General features: G+C 34.7%; 2 protein-coding genes across 2 annotated transcripts in view; one reads left to right on the top strand and one right to left on the bottom strand.

Moving 5' to 3' along the window:
- The window catches only part of LOC138701103 (beta-ureidopropionase-like), a 21908-nt gene extending 17314 nt beyond the window's left edge, over window positions 1-4594 (top strand). Inside the window, exons 7-9 of the mRNA XM_069827697.1 lie at window positions 166-358; window positions 2534-2620; window positions 3475-4594. Of these exons, the coding sequence (XP_069683798.1) occupies window positions 166-358; window positions 2534-2620; window positions 3475-3561 (367 nt within the window). The 3' untranslated portion in view covers window positions 3562-4594. The remainder of the gene's footprint in view (window positions 1-165; window positions 359-2533; window positions 2621-3474) is intronic.
- On the bottom strand, window positions 4133-22848 carry LOC138701101 (solute carrier family 15 member 4-like). Its single transcript, XM_069827694.1, has 10 exons — window positions 22692-22848; window positions 20781-21038; window positions 15990-16193; window positions 13899-14203; window positions 13160-13376; window positions 12756-12833; window positions 11768-11894; window positions 11333-11414; window positions 10224-10342; window positions 4133-7330 (listed from the first exon to the last, which is right to left on the bottom strand). The coding sequence occupies exons 2-10, from the start codon at window positions 21030-21032 to the stop codon at window positions 7044-7046; spliced, it is 1671 nt and encodes a 556-aa protein (XP_069683795.1). The 5' UTR covers window positions 21033-21038; window positions 22692-22848; the 3' UTR covers window positions 4133-7043.
- Between the last annotated feature and the right edge of the window lie 73 nt (window positions 22849-22921).

Consider the following 22921-nt stretch of genomic DNA (forward strand, 5'->3'; position numbering starts at 1 on the left):
AGAGCAGTTATTACATTACAAACTCATTTTCACAAAATAATGACTTAGGCCCTTTCATAAATAACCCATTCAAGTAGTTCTGAAAACTGAAACTATGTCATTTCATAGCATGGTTAAAATATCTAAAAGCTACACATTGATGTGCAATGTAATTTTGCCTTGCAGTGAACCCTTATGGGGAATTGAGGCCCGCAATGCAGCTATTGCAAATGGTTATTTTACTGCTGCAATCAATCGTGTGGGTGTTGAAACCTTTCCAAATGAATTCTCAACTGGAGATGGATTACCACCTCATCGAGATCTTAAATACTTTTATGGATCTAGCTATCTTGCTGCTCCTGATGGCACTCGTACTCCGGTAAGATACTTATTTTGAAGATTGCTCGTGTTTTGCAGTGTTCTTTGTAACACACGACTTACACATCATAAAGGCAGTGCTGTAGTTGAAAAAAAAAAAATTACTGGAACTCTGCTATTTCAGAAACTCCAAAATTGTCTTCATCAGTTGTTTCTTGTATTATTTTTACTGGAATTGTGGAAACCTAATATTATTTTTACTGGAACTGCATTCTGGCCCAACTACAGTACTGCATAAAAGATAAGTGTACTTCATCTCATATACAGAGCTTTATTTTTAAATATTCACTGCCACAGACTGTTGAAACCAACCATATGATCTTTCCTCTTTTGTGATGTATCTGAATTTCCTTCCAAACTGACGAATTTTGTGTACACTTTACAAAATAAAAATGGATGATCTAACCATAAGATTGTCGATAGAAAACTAATTTTAATCCAGATGCTGTCAGACAGAGAATGAAGTATAGGTTACGATAGCCAAGTCTATGGCTCAGCACTAATGTGCTGGTCTTCCATCCAGGTGGCCTGGGTTTGATTTTCAGCTGGGTCATGATGAAATTTATGATAGACAAAGAAGGTTTTCTTGGTTTACACCCATTTGCCTCTTTCATTCTACCAACACTCTTCATCTCCCTCTCATTTCATATATCTGCAATGGTTAAAAATAGGCTGGGGTGAAGTCTTCGAGGTTGTACAGGTTATTAATGATGGTATAGAAAGAGCATGGGGCTTATCAGGTACTCGTCTGGGGATAAACCTGGATCGGTGAGGGTTGAGCCAGAATAGCCCACCTGTCAGCATCGGATTCACGAATGCCACTGAGACAATCTGTCGGCCTTGGAACAATCATCGAATATAGGGCGCACAGTGGGCCAATGTAAGCTTAAGTATATGGATCTGGCCTTCAAATAGCCAAGCCAGCCAAACACGCAGATTAAGGCAAACATAAAATTATTTCTATTACAGGCCGTGGAGACTTACAGCATAGTGGGAGGTTAGGATTTCCATCTTTACAATCACCATTAGAAGCAGTACGGATGTCAGACTCATTTCTATTAGAAGCTAAGTCTACCGTAGGCCTTAGTGCAGCTGGAAGGATTAATCAATTGAAACAATCCATGATTCCATCGGTAATCGAACCCGCGACCTTTGGCTTCGTAGTGTAGCGAAATATACTTACAGTAATGCTAACATTTTTTGTGCTACTATTGCACCTCTGTAATTGTCGTCTTCCTGAAAAATGACTGCAGTGTGACCTCTGTAGCAGCAAATAAAAAATAAAGCTCTGCATGTATCCTCTCATTTAAAGGCCACAAAGTACTTACATTTACCATTATATGTAGCCAATTTCATATTCAATTAAACATAAGAAGTATTACCAAATGGATAAAATATAGCCTAGAGAGAAAATTGGAAAAGTGATTTGTTCACAAGTATCACTCCATTCATTGCCAGGGACTAAATTCAAGTTCGTCGAGTAAGTCTGTACTAAAGCTATTTTGGTTACACGTAAAATAAGTAGTGTTGGTTGGTAAATCAAAATGATAATTGTTAAACAAGATGTATCTTAATTATCATTCATTTTGGCATGTGCAGACCCAATAATGACAGTAATGAAATTTCCCCTGTTAATTTAAAATTATGCGAAGTAGGCTTATATAGAGGAAAAAATAAAAAAAACTGCTCTCTGTTTTTCATATATTTGTAATAATGCATTTTCGTAATTTACGTGATGAAACTGTAAAATAAAATTACATAATCAAGCCCACAACAAGAAGAGTTTAAACCCAACCATACTAATATCTGATTAGCACAAGAGAAACAAAATTATAAATTCTATACCTTCAGTAAAATTTTAAATTTAAAGATTAACATAATTTCATTGCACAGAAATATTAACAAATGAAGCAATCTTTATAAAAGGTATTTGTTTTCACCTATTCGAAGGTCACAATTATTGTGCGCTCTTGTTTTTCTATTAAACACTCACTTTTCCAAAACTCTTAGTGTGCAGTAGTAAACATTTAATGCATGAGTCATAATTAACTTTTTGTTTATCACAATTATTGTCGTATAAAAATGTTTAATAGTGTCACATTTTATGGGTTAGCATCATTGCAGTTTCATAACTATTTATGTCCTCACTGCAGTTTCATGACTTTATTTATTTCAGGGACTCAGTCGTGTCAGAGATGGCCTTCTGGTGTCAGAAATAGATTTGAATCTCAATCGTCAGGTCAGGGACTATACATGCTTTCAGGTAAGAGGAATTTTTTCATAGCCAAACACATCCTAATTAGTTACAGTAATATGTTCCATAGAAGTAGCAAATGTCACTAGCCATTTTAAAATTCTAACATGTGTTCATTAGATGACGTTACAAATTGGATTAAATATAGGTACCAGTATTTAAATGCCTATCAAAGATAGTCACTTAGCTAGTTAGTAAATGACTCCCCCTCTTCTTTATGCATCCATTTAACTGGTAAAAGAAATGTATCAAATTTTGTAGTATTTCTAGTGAAATTATCTGTTATATGTTTCTTATGAGTATTTCAATAATTTCTTACTCCAATGGATGTGAAAGAGAATTTCACAGTGAACTGATTTTACAAAAGTCACACTAACAGTGATTGATTATAGTTTTTGTAAAAGATTCCGAAAAATAATCTCATTGCTCTAATATTACAAACAATATTAGAGATCTCTTCTTCACAAAGATATTTTCGGAGCAGCTTCCTTTTAACATTAAATATGTGATATTTGGCACTCCCTGTATCAGACTCAAATTGAAAACTCTTTCGTATAGTAAATGTGAACTACATTTGCAGTACCGTTATCATATGAATTTATCATTGTAAGCTCTTTGTTAATTCGCTTCCTGATTGGCAGAGAAAGAGAAAAAATATAGAAGTTCTAGCATATCTTTAGAAGTGAGTATCATTGTACTTATGGATCATAAAACTGCATATGAATTAAATTACATCAGAAATAATGCATACAGTGATCTGTACGTTTGGAGTAGCAATAACAAATAGGTAGCAGAGCTTTAAAACATTAATGTATTATACAACAATTGTTGTTGAACTTATTTCATTGGTTTGAATATTTCAGATGACTCAGCGCTTTGACCTCTACGCAGACTCATTGGCTAAGGTTGCACAGCCCGATTATAAGCCACAGATCATAAAGGAAAACTAAATACTGATGACGATCAGATGGAAAGACTACTATCAAATACTGTCTTCTAGGTTGTCAGATCTGGCAAATTGTGATAACGTAATGGGTTCCTTAATTTTTATCAAAGAAAAAGCATTTACATTTTTTTAGTAGTATATTTTTTTATTGATTTATGTATATGAATGTCTCTCTTATTATTTCAGGGTATTTGACATACTTTTTATGTAATATACATATATTTACATATACATGTTTCAGGTTGATTACAGAACTCTTTTACATCTGACATGTATATGATTAGACAAAAATTATTTACACACATTTAACTGACATCATGCAACTTTTGCCCATAAAGAATAAAAATATAAAGGTACTAAAGTCATGGGTACTTCCAGGACACACACATCTGTAATGTTATAAATTAGGTATTTTATACATTATGCAAAATTGTATGTAAAATAAGTGAGACAGTATCACTACAAGCAGGACGTTTGCACAGTCCTTTCACACATTCAAAAATTTCTATATCACCTATTTTGCATATCACTTTGCAAGGAGTTATCTTCAATATGAAAATAATTAAAAAAAAAAAGCACATGGACAGTCTTTTAATATTTCTCAATTTACACAATTACAGCCATTTCCTTTTTCCAATTACTGAATGCCATCGATAAGTCCTATTGAGGCACTATATTGGATGACAGATAAAATGTATTCAAAGCCAGCAATTACATTATATATATGCATGTAGCATACATTCACTCCCCATTCTGTAGGTAGTGGGAAAAACCAGAGAATCAAATAAAAAACCAGTAAAGAACAATACAATCATCTCGAGTAATATGATTTTACGTACATAGGTAGAAGAGAACATTTCATCCTTTCGAACAACACTAATTACTCTTCTGTAAACATCAAAATACATATATGTTTTCGACTTATTGAAGATACTAAAAGAAATCATGTTTACCATATACTGTACGTGTTTATGCTCAAGAGGTTATGATTATATGTTTCACATTTTAAAATTAAACTTCCTAATTGTTTTAAATTATCCACAAGCTTTATTTATCCGTAAGTATAATATATACAAGCAATGCCAATCTACAATGTGAGGAGCTTATACTGAAACTAGAGTTTATTTCTATGAGCACAATTGGTATATCGGCAATAACTATTCAGATGCAAGTATACGCCTACAGTGAAATGCCGCAATTACAAATTTTTCAGCCCTAGCCATTTTACTATTAATTTACACGTTAAAAATGTTCAGATTAAAGAACGCATAAGTAACGAACTATTCAAGTTTAACGTAATAATAATTCATCCCATTACAAAAAAATGTTATTTTAACGAAATTAGCTTAATAAGCAGTTAAAAATTACTTATAGTAAATGAGTTATCGCTAGGCATTGGCCACCCTTGGTTTCAGTGAGTTTTCGAATGCACTTCCGTAGACGCGACTGTTGTGGCTTGAATTTATAAATGAAACAGTTTAATAAAATCGAACTTTCGAAGATAGTGATCGAACCTATCCTGTCTCGTAGATCGTAATATTTCGAGAAATCGATTTGACAAGATGGCTGTAAATCAGAGAACAACAAAATAATAGAAGTGCACGGCGCATGTTACGACAGGGAAGCAGAGAACAAGTGGTGCACTCCTGGTGGTCTGGCTGTGAAGCTTAACATTTGAAAATTTGAGCGTGATATTTGTGGTTTTGTTGATCAAATTATAAAGATTGTTAAAGATGAATGTTATGATTTTTGTGTGTTTATGTTATTTAATTAAGATAATAAGTCAAAATTTCAACAGAACAAGTAGGAATAAAATATTAGTTGTTCTGATGTAATTTTAATTTATTTTCTTAATTAAATAACAAACATACAAACGACTCATAAAACAGTCATCAGGTTCTCGTCTCAAAAGAAATATGGCGGCTATTATGTTGTTGTGTGGCTTTCTGTTGCCTGCGAGATATATCTCGTATACAATGGTGTTTCCCACTAGCATCCAATCAGAAAATTCCATTGAAACATTTAGCGCTTCTGGTGATTGGGCAACAAAACAACGGCCTGCACAGTCTTGCTACCGGAAACTCCTCTGTCAGTTTCATCCCCCTGCTGTAAATGTAACAACCCTAACCCATATAACCCTGTTCAACGTACTTTTTGCTCTGTAAAACTTAATTTTTGGTCCTAACAAGGTCATGATGAATAATAAAATATTGTAAAATATTCAAGAATAATTATTCATTTGTCGAATATGCATTATGGTATCGCATTCTTATTGAAGTCGCAATATAATATGGATATACAGAATAACCTAACCCAGGTACAATATCTGTTATTCTCTAATGTGGGACACAATTTGTAGACAAATTGAATCAATTTTCAGTTTAACGAAATTTCACTATAACGAAAATAATTACAGTACCCCCTCAAGTTCGTTATACTGGCATTTCACTGTAATTTTATTTTCATAATTTAAATTCTATTACAAACAAAATTAATGATGGCCTATCTAACAATTATAGGAAAAAATATTTAATGGCAATGTATTTATGGATAACATGGTTTGTGGAATGTATGAGTAAGGTAAGGAAATCTTTTGTATAAAACTGTAGTTAAACCTCAGTCACTTACTTGCAAGGGATAAATTCAGGTTCATGTATATACATCACTTCAGTGAATGAATTTGAAATGGAATCTTCATGCCAATGAGTGATCCCATCATTCGTACTAATATAAGAACTCTCAAAAGATATTCCATTACAAAAGTCTTCATAAAACAATCCTTCTAGTTAAAGTTCTCAGATATATAAGTACACAATATGTTGGTCGTGTTCCTACTTCATATTAAAATACTTGAGGGGCAGAAATACACATACACAAATCACATTAAGTAAAAGTTAACGACTATTAATTCTGCTCTCAAACATATGGCTAAACTGGGTTATCTGACATAGTCATGTGTCAAAGATGTATTTAAATATTTCAAGACTCATTTTCATACGGTAACTAGATGCGACAAGACATGTTCACTTCTCAGAGAGTTATTCATTAAACCAACAGCCTGAAACAATAAGCAGCCAGCTTACTAGCTGTAAGCACCAGCAAAATTTGTATTAAAATGGCATTTATATGCATTTAACTAATATGGCCTTCATAATATTTAAGTTCACCTGATTTTATTTATTGTAATTAGTATATATTATAAAGATTTAAATTGTGATATAGTGTGATAGAATAGCTGCATACTTACTTGTATTTAAAATGATTTCGTATCTATTTAGCGAAGTCAGTTGTTCACATCTCCCCTCACATGCCTAACTGTTCCCACACTAGTTTGTATATGCGATATGAAGGCTTTATTGTTTCTTTAAGCTGGTGCAATAGGACTTATCAGACACTATATAATACGTTATAATAATTACTTTATCACGATCTCTTCTCCTCTCTCCAGTTAGTACGCAACTGTAACGTGATAATTTATGACTAGAGTTAAGTTGCAATACCAACTGGTATTTCTTGCCTCAGAGTGCGGTACCTTCTTACTAGTAACCAGCTGGCAAAAAGAACAAAGGCTAATCCCTGAATTCCTGCCAGTAAGAAGAAATAGTAATCCAAGTGACCTTGGAAGTGCTGTGAATCATGTCTAATCCACACAGGACTCAGTGCTGAAATAAGGGCTGTACCAAGCAGGGATCCAACACCTTCCATAGCAGAGAACATTCCCATAGCCACTCCCTGTAAAGGTCGAGGAGCAGCAGAATATGCAAACTCCAAACCTGTACAAGAAAAACACACAAACATGCAGTATAAACACTTTCTATACACATTCAAAGAAATACAAAAAAACTCCTCATTCTCCAATTTGTTCCTGCATAATTTTTTTCAGATTTTAACGTTTTTCCTTTACATCCCTTACTCTATGCTGGTTCACAAGCACTTTACCATCGAGAGTATAGTTAATTTACTCAACTGTGGCTCCTAAACAAAATCTCTGAGGCGGAGCTGCTCCTATAAGAACTTGGAAAATGTTTTCATTATTCTTTCATGAATTCTTGCTCTGTGCAATTGTAGGACAACCAATTTTCGCGAATTTCTGCTAATTGAGTCAGAGAGTTAAATTTTTTATACGTATGAACGAGACCCATTCTGTAGACAATTTTACGATCGCGATTAGTCGCGAATTTTGATCTTTTTGCCTTTTTTTTTTGCGAATTTTGCCATTTTTTTTTCATTAAACGCAACTTTTTTTTTACGATTATTGCTGAATCGTACATTCATCGGTGACATAATTCCATTATTTTATTTTCGACAATGAAACATTCAAAATAAGTACGAAAATGACTTTTTCTTCACGATTTACATGTTTAAATTCATCGTTTTATGGTGTCTATAATAATCACTATTGGTAGTAAATACAGGATGTTTTGAACTATTGATCCGACTAAAAATTATAAAAATTATTTTGAGAAGTTAGTAGTGGAGGCGAAAAATAGATTAATAACACCTATGATGACTCATAGCGTTGATCATGCAGCATCCCTATCTCCTCGTCTTGTAGTTACACATCTGACTGCTAGATGGCAGTTGTTTGGCTTGCCCTTGGTCCCTTGTGTACTGTAGCACCATGGATGGATAGACATAGTAGTGTAGGCAAGCCTTGCAGGCTAGATGTGGAGAATAGTCAGTTGGAGTTAATTGGGTTAAGGGTTAAAAGGCATGACTACATTCCAAGTGGGTATAAGACTCCTCGACTGTCGTCTTTTAGTACCCCCTTCTTAGTAGCTGTAACCTCGGCATCCTCTCTCCTGCCTTAGTCTGACAGATTTCACTGGTACGTGTATTGGCATTTTTTTTTCTCTTTAAAGTGAATTGATAGCAGGAATTACGCCATGGACTATGCTGTACAACTGAACAGTCTTGTTCCTAAGTACTCATATTTACCCTCTGCTAGTTATCACCCAAAAGGGGCGCACCAATTGACTAACAGGTCATGGAAAAGTCCGTAAGTCAACAGACTGACTTTTTCATATAACAAAGTGATAAGATAGAGATAAAAGTCTAAGCAAACACCAATGGGACATGCAGGAAGTAGAGTCTCTATGCTTTTCGATCCTGAACACTAGATCTAGACGACCTTCACTTCTTGAGAAAACCTGGCACTCAATCTTAAAACTCTGCAGCCATTATGAAAGTGAAGGCGAAATGAAAAATCCCATTCCTGCCTGTCTTGAATCCGAAATTACCAATTCATGGTCTTTAAATTTATCAACAGAATAAACTGATTCCCACAACTACGTGATATAACATTTAAAAATTGTATTTTTAGGATTTAACAGAAAAGTCATACATGTCTTTGTCAGAACTTAATGAAGTTTACTCACGTAAGTTACCTTTATTACTGCCATGAGAATAGTTCAGTATCCTTAAATATAGGGATTCAGCTAAAAGAAACGATAACGTCTTGAACAAAGTTAACAGCATTTACTTTAACTTTACTTCAAACTTTTGTTTTAGTATATTCACATACAAAAAATATACAATTCAAAATTTAAAAAAGCTACTAAATTTATTTAAATTAATATTCAAAGTTACATCCATAGTTTTACCATAATGTATAGTCAAACTTCTTAACATTCCTCATAAAAATAATACCGGTAAATCTCTGTTGTTTTGTATTTTCATTTCATCAAAACAATATTTTTCTGTTACGAGACATGATGAAATGAAACTGACAAGAGCTGATATAATTTTAGAATGTTTTAATACCAATGGCGGGTATTTCATTGTTTATCATTCACCCATACACAGCCAGTTGTGTAAACAATTTACCGATAGAGTCGCTGCCCAAGGTGCACCACACTTGCTACACTTGTAATGAGATGAGATGAGATGATGGAGATTTATTGGGATGCTGCAGGATAACTGGAGCTCCCTGAGATAATCTCTGTGTTACTTGGACTATAGGCTTGCATAACACAAATTACAAATCAGGGATATGCTGGAAATCGAACCTGGGTTCACAGGATTTTAAGTCCAACGTTCTAGCCAGTAGACCACTGTGACAGCATATTTTAGAAAACCTCTCCATAGGAATTCACACAGGCATCCTATTGTTTTGAAAGACATAAGATACTGACAACTGGATAAATGAATGCAGTGGGTTTCCTTAAAAATCTCCATAGGCATTTATGCAGGCATCCCATTGTATGGTGAGGTATCAGATATAGCTAGTGAAAAAATTGGGCCATATCACCACTGCAGCTACTGTGCCCTTTTAGAGCTTTCCTTAAAGGTTAAAACAAATCAAAGTCACATGATGACAAATGAAGGCTATAAGCTCAGTTGTCCACAGCCTCTCACCTTTTCCTCGCAAACACATTCTGAACATTTCTCCTTTGAATGATTTTGAAATAACAGTAGCCACATTAATATGCACCTAACATGCACACATTTCCTGTATATAGACCCAAACTGTTCTACACAAGGCAACCATCACGTCACATATTACACAATCATACTTCAAGGACAGACTACCTAAGGTCTTGAAACTTTAAGAATTTGCCGGTATTTTAGGTAGGGAAAACGGGTTTCATTTGATCATGCTTCGTATATCAGTTCATTCTTTAGTGAGTACAGGATCATAATAATTACTCCTCATTGATTACTTACCAGCAACACCTGCAAACACTTCTGCTGATCCCACCAAACAATACTGAGGTACCTGCCATAGCAGAGAAATGTCACTGGCATTGTATGTCACATTGTGAATCACCTGTTTAATTCCATGCCTGCAAAAATAGACAGCCATATAAACAAATAAGCACGATTTGGAACTGAAAACGATAATGTAAGACTACTATTAATACAGCTTATGATATAAAGATTCAAGGAAAGGTATTTTTGCACAATGTACTTGTACTAGTTATTCACTGGGTACTAAACTTTGACTCAAAGAGTTTCTTATGCATGCCACAGTTCATATAAACCTAGAAATATTTAATGGAGTTCTTTATAAATTAAATAAAAAATATGTTTAAAAAATATATAATTTTAAAATATATTAATTTTCGTTTATTTCACTAAGGCTCACACATGTAAGAGACAATGTTTTCCTCAAGTTACAAGAATAATACGCCTCTAATAATCAAGCTACATACTGTAATTTAAATTCATGTGCCATTCATACGAGGACAAGTTTATATGCACAAGAAATTACTTCTACAAAAACAAAAATAATCACACTGCAATAAAAAAAATGGTCTACATGAGGATGACAAGCAGAAGATAAAGAAAAAAGTGAATATCATAAAGGAAAGGTGAAAAATATAACTTGTTGAAAACTCTTCTTTGTCCATTATCATATTTAACAGCAAATTCATTGCACTGCTCCCCATAATGTTGTTGTTGTTGTTGTTAACTAATGCTGAGTTCTTGGCAATAAAGCCATTAACTCCTTTGCTCTCCAATATTTATCACACACAGTGAGTCTAGAGGAAAGAGCTGGACAATGCTGAAGATGATTCTGATCCATTTCTTCTTGAAGACTTCGCAATGGACGAAGTGGTGAACAAATAATTCGAATTCTGTTCAAATGTTTTGACAGTCGTGCTCTGTGAGCAATCGAAAAGATGCAACTGCACTTTTCTACGTCCATAATGTAACAAGTTAGAAAATCTGCATACTATTGGGCCCAACTGTATTTATTAATTTCTGTGTAAATCATAATAATAACAAAGGTAGATGTAAAAATAGAATACAAGATTAATAACAATAATTACCCTTCTTTCCATCGCAGAACAGAGAAGAACTCCAAAACACCAGCTGATGCTGCGGACAGAAGACTAAAACCCATTCCAATGGCTGCATGGAACAAATGTAATTGAAGTGAATCTCAAAAAAATTCTTTCATGTTTCGTCTCTATATATTGTGCAATTTTAGTAAGGAATCTGGAATTAAAAGTAGGCAACAGTTCGTAGATTTAAATCGTATTGTAAATGTGAGCCTCATAATTTGTATAAATGTGACGTCATGTCAAGGCAATTTGCAGATTGATAAAACTCCCAATCTAAACTGCTCTTTCAGTGGATGTATTGAGGATTTCTGTAAGTTTCAAGACATAATTAAGAATTTACTTTTTTCATCCTTAAGCTGATTTTAATTTGTTATGAAGAAATGAATATTATATTTAGATAAACTGACTGTCTATACGTACCTATTCTTGTAAGAAGAGAAACACGAACACCAAACCGATCCAGTGTGGGGTATACAACACCATTCATGAGTGGAATCAGTGCAAGAATAAACACTTGGTCGAAGAGAGACAGCCACGCAGTGGGCATCTGTGTAAAAGTAATGTTATTTTTTAAAACTTGATTTCAATCTTTCTAACCAAATTTATTCCTCCAATACATTTGTAGTTACAAGTGCTAAACAAATGTATAAATATCTAATATAAGTTCCATCATCAGGACAAATTAGTATGACCTGAAGGGTCACCTACTCTGTTGGGCCATTTGTTTGAAGTGAGTAGCATAATGGGCACAATTAAATCTTAAAGATGACGTAGGATACGAAAAGACGAAATAACCTAAACTAACTATTTATACAATCAAACATTCGCAATTAAGTATAATCACAGTCTAGTATATACAGTCACGAAGCTTAATACGTAGTAAATATGCATCGATAGATAGTTGCTAACCACTAGGATCGCTACTATCACCTCATTACAGACAATGCGAAATAGTACCTGCACAGTCTATTGTTCCTAGTACCCTCATAAACTCAAGCTTCGTGACTGTATATACTAGACTGTGGTATAACCCCTGATCACATATATAACAGATTGACAATCCCCATGTTAAAAACGATAACATGTGGAAGAGAAAAACCACCAGGATCGCCACTGTCGATTGGTAATGACCACTAGATGGAAGTACAGTTGCGCCATGCAATTCAAATAAGAGTTATAACGTGACTTCTTCAGCAGTTGCTAGATGGCAGCATAGTGAAATTGATAAAAGTTGTTGCCTTCAAAGCCCATAAGGCTGATCAATCTGTTATATTGATCTGGGGTATAACTGAAGATTAATGTGATGTCTCACTCTGAGACTGGCCTTTAGATATTCAAATTCCTTAATTACTATTTTATGAATTTCTTACAGTTTTAAAATAATTCAAGAGAAGGAAAGAAGACTTACATTGAAACTGCTGCTTTTGCCATTTTGAGGGAAACCAATTTTCAAATGCAATCCTTGTTCCTGAAATCCTGTCTCAATCTGGAAAACATCACACAGGTAAAATTAATCTGAGTTTAATCCTTTATCTCTATTTCACATAATCCCCCCCCCCTCCAACCCTATGATCAAACCACAACTAGATTTTAGGATTTCACGGCTTCTGCTTTCAGAAGCAGGTTTTTGGGTATTCCACCGTCTCCTGAAACTTAACATTTCCAATATATCATAACCTGCACCATCAGGGCAAATTAATATGACCTGAAGGGTCACCTATTCTGTTGAGCCAGTTGTTTGGAATAGCATAATGGGCACAATTAAATCTTAAAGATGACGTAGGATACGAAAAGACTAATTCAATAGCATACCTGGAAAAATACAAGCCAATATGGAAGCAGGCATGTGAACAATATTAAGATTACTCCCAGGCGTTTAACATCCTCAACTGCAGCATCATGATGACTGCCCCCATACCGAATCTTGGCATAGTCGAGCCATGATGGGGATTGTGCAGGAAGTGCTGGGCTCTGACGACCAACTGACTGCTGTGAATGTGAACGGCTACGGCGTTCAAGCACTGGTGAGCTGCACAAACAATGATACTTTTGTAAACAAATTAATTTAATACAACTCTCTGTGTACATCTCAGTATTTTTAATCTATTTCAATTTTTAATTAATATCAATGTCATAAAGATGAAATCTACTCGCTCATACATATTATACATAGGCCACACAATAACTAAAGAGACAAAATATTATCTAATAATAATAATATTATTTATTAATATCAACGTGCATGTCAAATTTTTTAATTATGTTTTATTTAACGATGCTCGCAACTGCCGAGATTATATCAGCTTCGCCAGTGTGCTGGAATTTTGTCCTGCAGGAGTTCTTTTACATGCCACTAAATCTATTGACATGAGCCTGTCGCATTTAAGCACACTTAAATGCCATCGACCTGGGCCAGGATCGAACCCACAACCTCGGACACAGAAGGCCAGCACTCTAATGACTGCGCCACCCAGGCCGACTATTTAGTATATGTTCTGTGAATTCATGTAAATGTTTGTTTAGCTAGCTGCAGTAGTTTACAATATCTTACCTTTGTATACTTGTCTGTCTCATCTGACAACATCGACCTCCAATTGCATCACGCAATATGCACAGAATGGACCTAAGAACTGAACCAGAGGGACGATGCACTATGTAATAAGGACGTCCAACAGAGAAAAGTATCAGAGCCACCAATAAACAGCCTCCTGCTCCAGCAAAAGCTCGCAAGAATCCTGCTGGCATGTCCAGTGCCACATAAGACAATGCACCAACTCCCAACAAACTTCCAGTATTGACACACCAGTAGTACCAGTTGAAAAATTTTCGCAAAGAATCAGCACCACCGTATTTAACCTGTAAGAAATATTAATAAATTGTAACACATATTGTAACAATAGGCCTACATATGTTTTGTAAGTGTAAAGGCATAAATAATTATTGATCCACTTAGCTTTCCTTCTATTAATAACTAGTACAACATGTAAAGACTTATCAATTCGACGGAATTATGTAACAAGAGAGAAAAGAAGATGCTCACCAATGTGATGATCAAGAATTATAACTAAGGCTAGCATATTATGATTCTGCAATCTTAATCCGGTATAGCGAAAAAAATGTCTCCTTCAGTAATGGAGTGTTTTATCAATATTCGACTCAAATGTATTATTCTTTAGTAAGAGCACTCTGCTTTACTTTTATTAAGACACTTTTATGATCATTTTCATAGATTTTTGGACATAAATCTGCAATATTTTGTATTTTATATAGTATGTTACCGGTACCAAAGATAATTTATTATGTTAACAAGTTTCTTTATGAATTGAGTAACATTATTTTAACGTCCATTCTCTCAAAAAATAAACTCTTCTCTGTGTTGCTTTGAGGTCCATTATTCTCAACTGTAGCATATTTAAAAGAGTTTTAATTCTGAAAACTTGCATAAAATGTTTCTTATATATTGCAACCCTTAAGAAATTAACATGGAATTAATAGAACAAGACAATTCATATGTCACTAAATACTATTTTTGTATTCCATTTATGGAATGACAGAGAAAGTAATTTCAAAAGTTACATCAATTATGTGCATTTGTTATATCCGGTATCTAATAACACAAAGATCTTTCTTTCTTATTAATTTTTGTAGAAGTATGCACTTGTTTTAGGTAATTTTTTTGGTAATTTATAGGTCATCAAAATCTTAACTCTAATAATAACACAGTCATGTAAGTTATCAAGGCAAATTAATCTATCTTAACATATAACATAAACTATTGTATTTGCTATGTTTCTTCTGCCTTTGTCAATAGGAATGATTTCATTAGAAACTGTTTAAATTTTGAATTTCAATACAGTACAAAACTTTCTATCCTATCAGTGAAGTATAACAGGTCGTATTTAAGATGCATTTATAAGTCAATCTACTACTAAGCAGGTTGGCTCAGAGGTAAAACACTGGAGTTACATTTGGGAGATCCCAGGTTCAAATCCCAGGGCCGACCAATCTGATTGGGGCTTTTAGTGGTTTCCTCAATCATACATGCCAATACATAGCAATAATCAATGTCGAAGTCGCGAATTAACCTCACAGCTAAAGCGAATATAAATAAAAACCAATTTAAAAAAGTGTTTAAAAAACTTTATTGTATGTGTTTTTAGGCTTTCTTGGTGAATATTGTCAGAAATAGACTTTGTATTCCACCATGTCCTGGAACATAACATACAGGTTCCATTATCAGGACAGATAAGTATGACCAGTCACCTGGAGTAGCAAGACGTAACGAGTTCAACAGAGTAGGTGTCCATCTATCTTAATACTTACCTTGATGATGAAACCTGTATATAGTTCCAAAACTTTGAAAATGTAAGTTCAGGATATGATGGAATACCCAAAAGTCTATTTCTGAAAACTTTATTGAGTTGTTCTGTTTTAAAGTTGTTTCTAATGTCGTATTTGCACACTAAAATGAATATCACATAATATTTTTATTACAATATAACTGGGGATATTTAATCGGATTCAGATTTGAAAGCATTACATATCAAGTTTAACAAAAGTCCACTTAATGAAAGTCTTTTTTACCTCTTTCTCAATATACATTCGAAATTACCTGCTCGGCTCAATATACATTCGAAATTACCTGCTCGGCTCCAAATGATGGTATATTGGCACGTACAGTTCCTCCAGCAATACCCACACAAATCAGTATACCATATGTCTCAGGTACACATGACGGATTTGTGGAACTCCGATGGCAGAGAACACCACTAGCCATGATTGTCAGCATTGTGAACCCAATTACATACAGAATAAGCCCAATAACAAGAGCCCAATATCTGCCAACCTGTAAATAAACACGGTAATTCTGTCTTAATTTAATTACTTTATATACAGTATACAGCCTTTTTGGGGTGTACAATAAGCAGTAACATGAGCTGTTGCCAAGAAGTCAAAAGGAGGATAGCAATGGCAAAGGAAGCTTTTAATGCAAAAAGGAGCATCTTCTGCGGACCTTTGGAAAAAGAGCTAAGGAAGAGATTAGTAAAGTGCTTTGTGTGGAGTGTGGCATTGTATGGGGCACATACATGGACATTACGACGAAGTGAAGAGAAACGACAAACATTTGAAATGTTGTTGTTGTTTTCTAATGCCAGGCGTTTGACAATAAAGTCATTTGTCATTTGACCTCTTGCACTGCAATATTTTTCAAAGATATTATCATGGTCAGCCACTGAAGCACAGATTTTGAGGTGTTCCGAATCCATTTCTTGGTTTGAGTTGCACAATGGGCAGTTAGGGGACTGATATATTCCAATTCTATGCAGGTGTTTTGCCAAACAATCATGGCCTGTTGCCAATCTAAATACAGCTACAGACGATTTTCGTGGTAAATCGGGAATTAACTGTGGATTATGATGCAGAGAGTTCCACTTTTTCCCTTGAGATTGTGCTATCAAATTTTGTTTGTTGAAGTTTAAATATGTAGATTTAATAAATCTTTTCACAGAGTAATATGTAGATTTAGTAACAGGTCTGTAAGTAGCAGTGCTGCCCTTCTTTGCTAGTGCATCCGTATTCTCGTTTCCCAGGATTCCACAATGGGATGGTATCCATTGGAATACAATTCTTTTATTGAGTGATATTAATTGAGAGAGCATTTTAGTTATTTCTGCTACCTTTGAAATGTGGATATTATGGAGAAGAATGGAGCATGTGAAATGGACAGAGAGAATAAGAAATGGAGCTCTGTTGGAAAGAGTGGATGAAGGAAGAATAATGCTGAAACTGATCAGGAAGAGAAAAAGGTCCACTGCTGTGGAGTAATGTTAGCATGCCTGACTGTGAAATGAGCAGACTCGAGTTCAAATTCTGGTTGCGACAAGTTATTACCTGGTTGAGGCTTTTTTCGAGGTTTTCCCTCAACCCATTAAGAACAAATGCTGGGTAACTTTCGGCGCTGGACTCTGGACTCATTTCGCTGACATCATCAACTTCATCTCATTCAGACACTACATAACCGTAGCAGTTGATAAAGTGTCTTAAAATAACTGACTAAAATAAAAAAGAGGAAAAGGAATTGGTTGGGTCACTGGCTGAGAAGAAACTGCCTACTGAAGGATGCACTGGCAGGAATGGTGAACAGGAAAAAAGCTCAGGGCAGAAAAAGATATCAGATGATAGAAGACATTAAGATATATGGATCATATGTGGAGACTAAGAGAAGGCAGAAAATAGGACTGGAGAATGCTGGGTTTGCAGGGAAAGATCTGCCCTTGGGCAGAAAACTATGAATGAATGCCGTGTTTCAAAATTATTATAACACTTTATATGATTATTATTAAATAAGTATTAATGATAGAATGGATAAGAAAAAACTGTCTGCTGAAGGATGCACTGGAAGAAATGGTGAATGGAAGAAGAGTTTGAGGCAGAAGAAGATATCAGATGACAGACGACATTAAGATAAATGGATCGTATGCAGAGACTAAGAGATACCTTGGATTTATAGTACTGATTATTAGAAATTGATGTGATCACTGGGAGAGCTGTATGCCCATCCAACCCCCACTAAATACATACTTTACTTATAAACGAAAATAGTGGTAAGTGAATGAAGAATATGGCCATATTTTCTTACTGTGAGAGTGGGTTATAATACTACACACCTAATCAAACCTAACCTAACCTCACATAATACTACACACCTAATCAAACCTAACCTAACCTGTCACATAATACTACACACCTGTAGTAACATTCCTCACGTTTGGTATAATTTCATTTGCATGTATTACCAACCCTGCTACTTGTGTCGTGGGCCATCTAGTGGAAGTGGATCGTATTTTATCGTAATTCCTGGAAGAAAATATGGCGACTTTCATAATAATTACATTTAGTTCGTTCATATAGTGATAATTCCATATATATTGTAAATTTATTTCAACTCAACAATAATAATTCCTTTCTACAATTCACAATTAACGCTCTCGGCAACAATGGGATTTGCTCTCTGCACAGCAACACAGCGTTCGTTATTGCACTCCACAAACGACAATGACAATTTACTTGGACTATTACGAACAACAATGAACTGTTAATCTTAACTAATATTTACAAAGCACTATTTACAAATCAGAACTGTCAGTTCTCAGTTCTTCTAGCTCAGTCACTCGAGTTCACAGTATCTCGAACCACAGACCTTCAGAGACAGTCCACTGTACTCGAACTCAGGTCCCTCCAACTGCGGTCCACTGCACTCGAACTCAGGTCCCTCCAACTGCGGTCCACTGCACTCGAACTCAGGCCTTCAGATGCTGACACAGTTGCGGACGCACACTCGAGTCGAACTCCGGTACACAAGACTGGCTTGCTTGCTCTGGCTTACTCACTGAATGGCTGAATAAACTGAAAACTACTACTCAGGTTCGCTCGCGTTTCTTCTTTTATAGCAAAATCATAGTTGCGAGAAATTTCTACGGGTGTGCAGAGATAGCTCTCTCGAGAACAATCCAGATCCTTCTCCTCTCTGCCAGCACCAGATGCGCGCGGAAACTCCCTTGCCGCATAGGCCCTTTCCCCTCTCTTCTCTCCGCCATGCGCCATCCCTCAGTGCTCCGTGGAGCCCGTGTCGGCTCTCTTGCGGGACGCTGGTCGTGAGTTCGAATCTCACGTCGCTGTCACAATATAGTACAGTAAGAATTGAAATGTTTTGTGGCTGTGATAAAAGTGTTGAAAATTGGTTTATAGTGCCACATTGGCAGTGATTGAATAATTTTTATATTAATAATTTATTTTATTTGTGTATAATTATAGCATTTTTGGTTAAGATACCAATATTTTTAGTTAATTTATGATTACCCAAGGCTCATGTTGAAACTCCGGTTTCAGAGTCAATAATTTTGGTTGGTGTACTATTAAAATTGGGAGAGTATGGTTTATTGCATGTATTTATAATTTCAATTAATTTATCTGTATTTATTATATTTGAATTTCTATTAGATTAGTTGGTGGTGTAATTGTTAGTTTAATCTGTATATGTCAGACTGGTTTCAAGTCTTCTATCTTTTTAGTTTGTATTTTATTAATACAAATGTTATGGGGGATAACCTCTTTAGTATATTTTTATAATTTTAGTTATTTTTTATTAGTGTTGGTTTTATAATAACTATCAGTTTAAGTTTGTTAAAATTTTATTTTATTAACTTTTGATTTATTAATATTTAATTATTTTATTGAAATTTTTTATTGAACTGTCGTTTATTTGTAATTATGATGAAATTAATAATTTATGTATTTATGTTTGTGAAATTTTTGTTAAAATTTTAAAAGAAATTAGGTAAGAGATTGTTCTCGCATGTTTATCATAGTGGCCAGTCAATACTCTACCTTGTCCTAATAAAGTTGTTGTTGTTGTTTTCTAATGCCAGGCGTTTGACAATAAAGTCATTTGACCTCTTGCACTCCAATATTTTTCAAAGATATTATCATGACCAGCCACTGAAGCACAGATTTTGAGGTGTTCCGAATCCATTTCTTGGTTTGAGTTGCACAATGGGCATGTTCTAATAAAGTTAGGTTTGCTATAATTTTATACAATTTGATTTGGGTATCTTTCCTTGTTTTATCATAGAGACGACAAGCCTCATGGTCTAGTGGTCAGAGCTTCTGGCTATAGTTCATGAAGTCCAGGGTTCGATTCTCGGTCAGAACACAGAAATTATTCCTTAAAAGGAATTTGTTCCTACATGTTCGTCCATGGTCTGGAATTTAGGTTAAGTTTCGATTTAGACCTCACCTGGCACCACGTAATCATACATGATCAACTTTCTAGGCATCCCAATCTCAGAAGTGAGTTACATGTAAGCCACTGGCAGGAGAGAAAACTAAAAATGTCAAAAGACAAGCTGATGGCATTAGTACATGTGTGTGTGTGTGTGTATATATATATATATATATATACATTTCCTCAATCAGCTTACTCAAAAATAGGCCCATCATACACGAAAGGAATGAACACTCTCATGTAGCCAAAATTATGTGCCTATTTCACAAATGTTAGAACAAATCTTATAACTATTTGAGATATAAACAAGAATACCGGTACTACTGTAAGTACCATATCAAAATTCATACTCTTTTTAGGATAAACATCGAACGGACTTTTTGAATACAACATCAGCATGCTACTATATGTGGCATATTCTGCATGAATCTTCTTGAAAATACCAATTGAACAAAGACTTGTACGTACTAAGGGATATAATTGACACAACTCTGAAACCAGCTTGTACCAAGTTTATAGCTTTTTCATAAATAAATGCAGAACTGTAATGTAATGGAAATCAAGTTAATTAGATGCTTTCAAACTTTATATTCTCTTAAATATTTCTACACATGTGCATGTAACGAAAGAGAACTCAGCTTTCCTTACCAATCCATCAGCCAGCCAACCACCGCCTAGTGCTGAGAAGTGTGCTACACCAACTAAGATTAGCACTGCTGTCATGGATCCACGAGGTGACCATCCTCCCAAACTTAAAAACAGGAACAAGTTCGCTACTAATGCATAAAATGCTAAGCGTTCCAGTGTCAGGGTCACAAGAACTAAACCACCTGCAATGGTGCTCCGTCGAGGATCCCATGGTGCTGGTCGCAGCAGCAGTGGTGTAGACTCTGTTTCCATTAGTTTCTGTCAACATTAAAAAAAAAACGTGAAATAACTGCGATATCACTTCCTTAATTTCATCTATTTAGTTGTGACACCTTTTCAATAGAATGGAAAGTATTGTTTAATTCTAACTCTACAGATTGTATTACGTTATTTAAGAGTCTGTATGTTACTGAGCTGAGGTAGGTAATGTAAACCTAATTATCTCAGTCATAAGAGCAAACAGAAAAAAAGAGAATTCGATTCATGGCACAAAGATTTTTTACCATAAATTTTAGAATATCCTTGATAAATAATGCATATAACATATACCGGTATCTAATTATACCATTCATCTTCTAATAAAGTGGTATGAAACCATGAGAGCTCCATCGTCACGACTCAACCATCTTCATGGCATGCACACGCGTTTTTAACTTTCTACACTGAACTAATATTTTAGTATTTGTATTGCATTGGAACTCTGTTTAGACGATAGAGAATGAATGTAAAAGAAAATATACGTACATTTAAAGATTTAAAATTATTAATAGCCCTACTCTTTTTATTCTCAACTATAAATTTAATTTATACGTCACAAACATAAACAGAGTAACTCCTACTTTGTAAGGTCCAAAGGTTGGACGACAAATGCTATGGCTTACTAAAACTTTCAACTCTAATGACTAATGTTTAATCAAATAGTGCACTATAATAGTAGTAGAAGCAGGAGTAGTAACAGTAATCAGTAATAGACCATAACAAAAATGATAATTTTGTTTTATGATAGGCCTATTCTGTGAAAAGATGAAAAATAAACTTATTCCCCAAATTATACAATGCATTTAATTTATACCACAAAAATGGCACTGCTACATTGATGTGTGAAATATCTATTCAATTTGAGTGTACTTATTCCTATTCTGTTGAGCATTCTAAATGAACAATCAGTTTTTGGTCAGACTGTAATAGTGGGAAGCTTACTAAAATTTCCAGCTTATTCCTGAGATTAAGAAGTATAGCAGTGGGCTTAAGGATGATCTCATTACAAAAGTTTACGCCTAGTGGGCATATTCTATGCTTATTGTAGGAATATCGGCTCAACTGTAATATTTGTCCCGCTATGCTCTAATATCTGAAGGGGTGGAATTTCAAACGAAACGAAATCTAAGGATTCCTGGTAATTTGGTAGGAGACATCGTTGCATATAGACCACTTTTACACTAAACCTAAAATTTGTTTTTGCAAGATATACTAAAACCCTAAACTGACCTGACCTAACCTTTTCCTTAATCTTTGACAGGTTAGGTTAGTGTTTTATTATAAGTTGTATATACTAAAGTTAGATTTAGTGTAAAAGTGGTCTATATGCAACGACGTCTCCTAGCAAATTACCGGATTCCTATTTTAGAATATCCTTTATGCATATAGCCATTGATTTTCCTTGATTTATTGCAAGGCCCATTTCTTCAAATCTGTTTATATCAATGTCTTTATAGCCCTGTAATAGGTTATTTCTATCTTTTGTACCTATAATTCGCAAACATAATTAAACGCATATATTTTATAGGACAAAGCCCCATGTTATCAAGCAAAAAAGATTAACAGTTGACAGCGTTAATAACAAAGAATACATCACGTTAACAAATGATTCCATATAGCCTATTGAAAGGTAATACAAAAGGCATTACTCACCGCTAATTTACACTGAATAGGTTGAGTGAATCATATCTTAAATTAAACGAACGTCATAAACGCTATGCATTGCTAAGTTGCCATTAATATGTAAATAAACGGGAGAAATCTGTGTGTACATTTTTATGTAATGTACTCTACTGTACGCAATTTATGTAGTCATTTGTCTTTAACACCCGTCAAAATCTTATCAAGGCTACCAATTTCTGAAACAAATCGGTGGTGCAACC

The sequence above is a fragment of the Periplaneta americana genome, chromosome 6, assembly GCF_040183065.1.
Source record: "Periplaneta americana isolate PAMFEO1 chromosome 6, P.americana_PAMFEO1_priV1, whole genome shotgun sequence".
Classification (NCBI taxonomy): Eukaryota; Metazoa; Arthropoda; class Insecta; order Blattodea; family Blattidae; genus Periplaneta; species Periplaneta americana.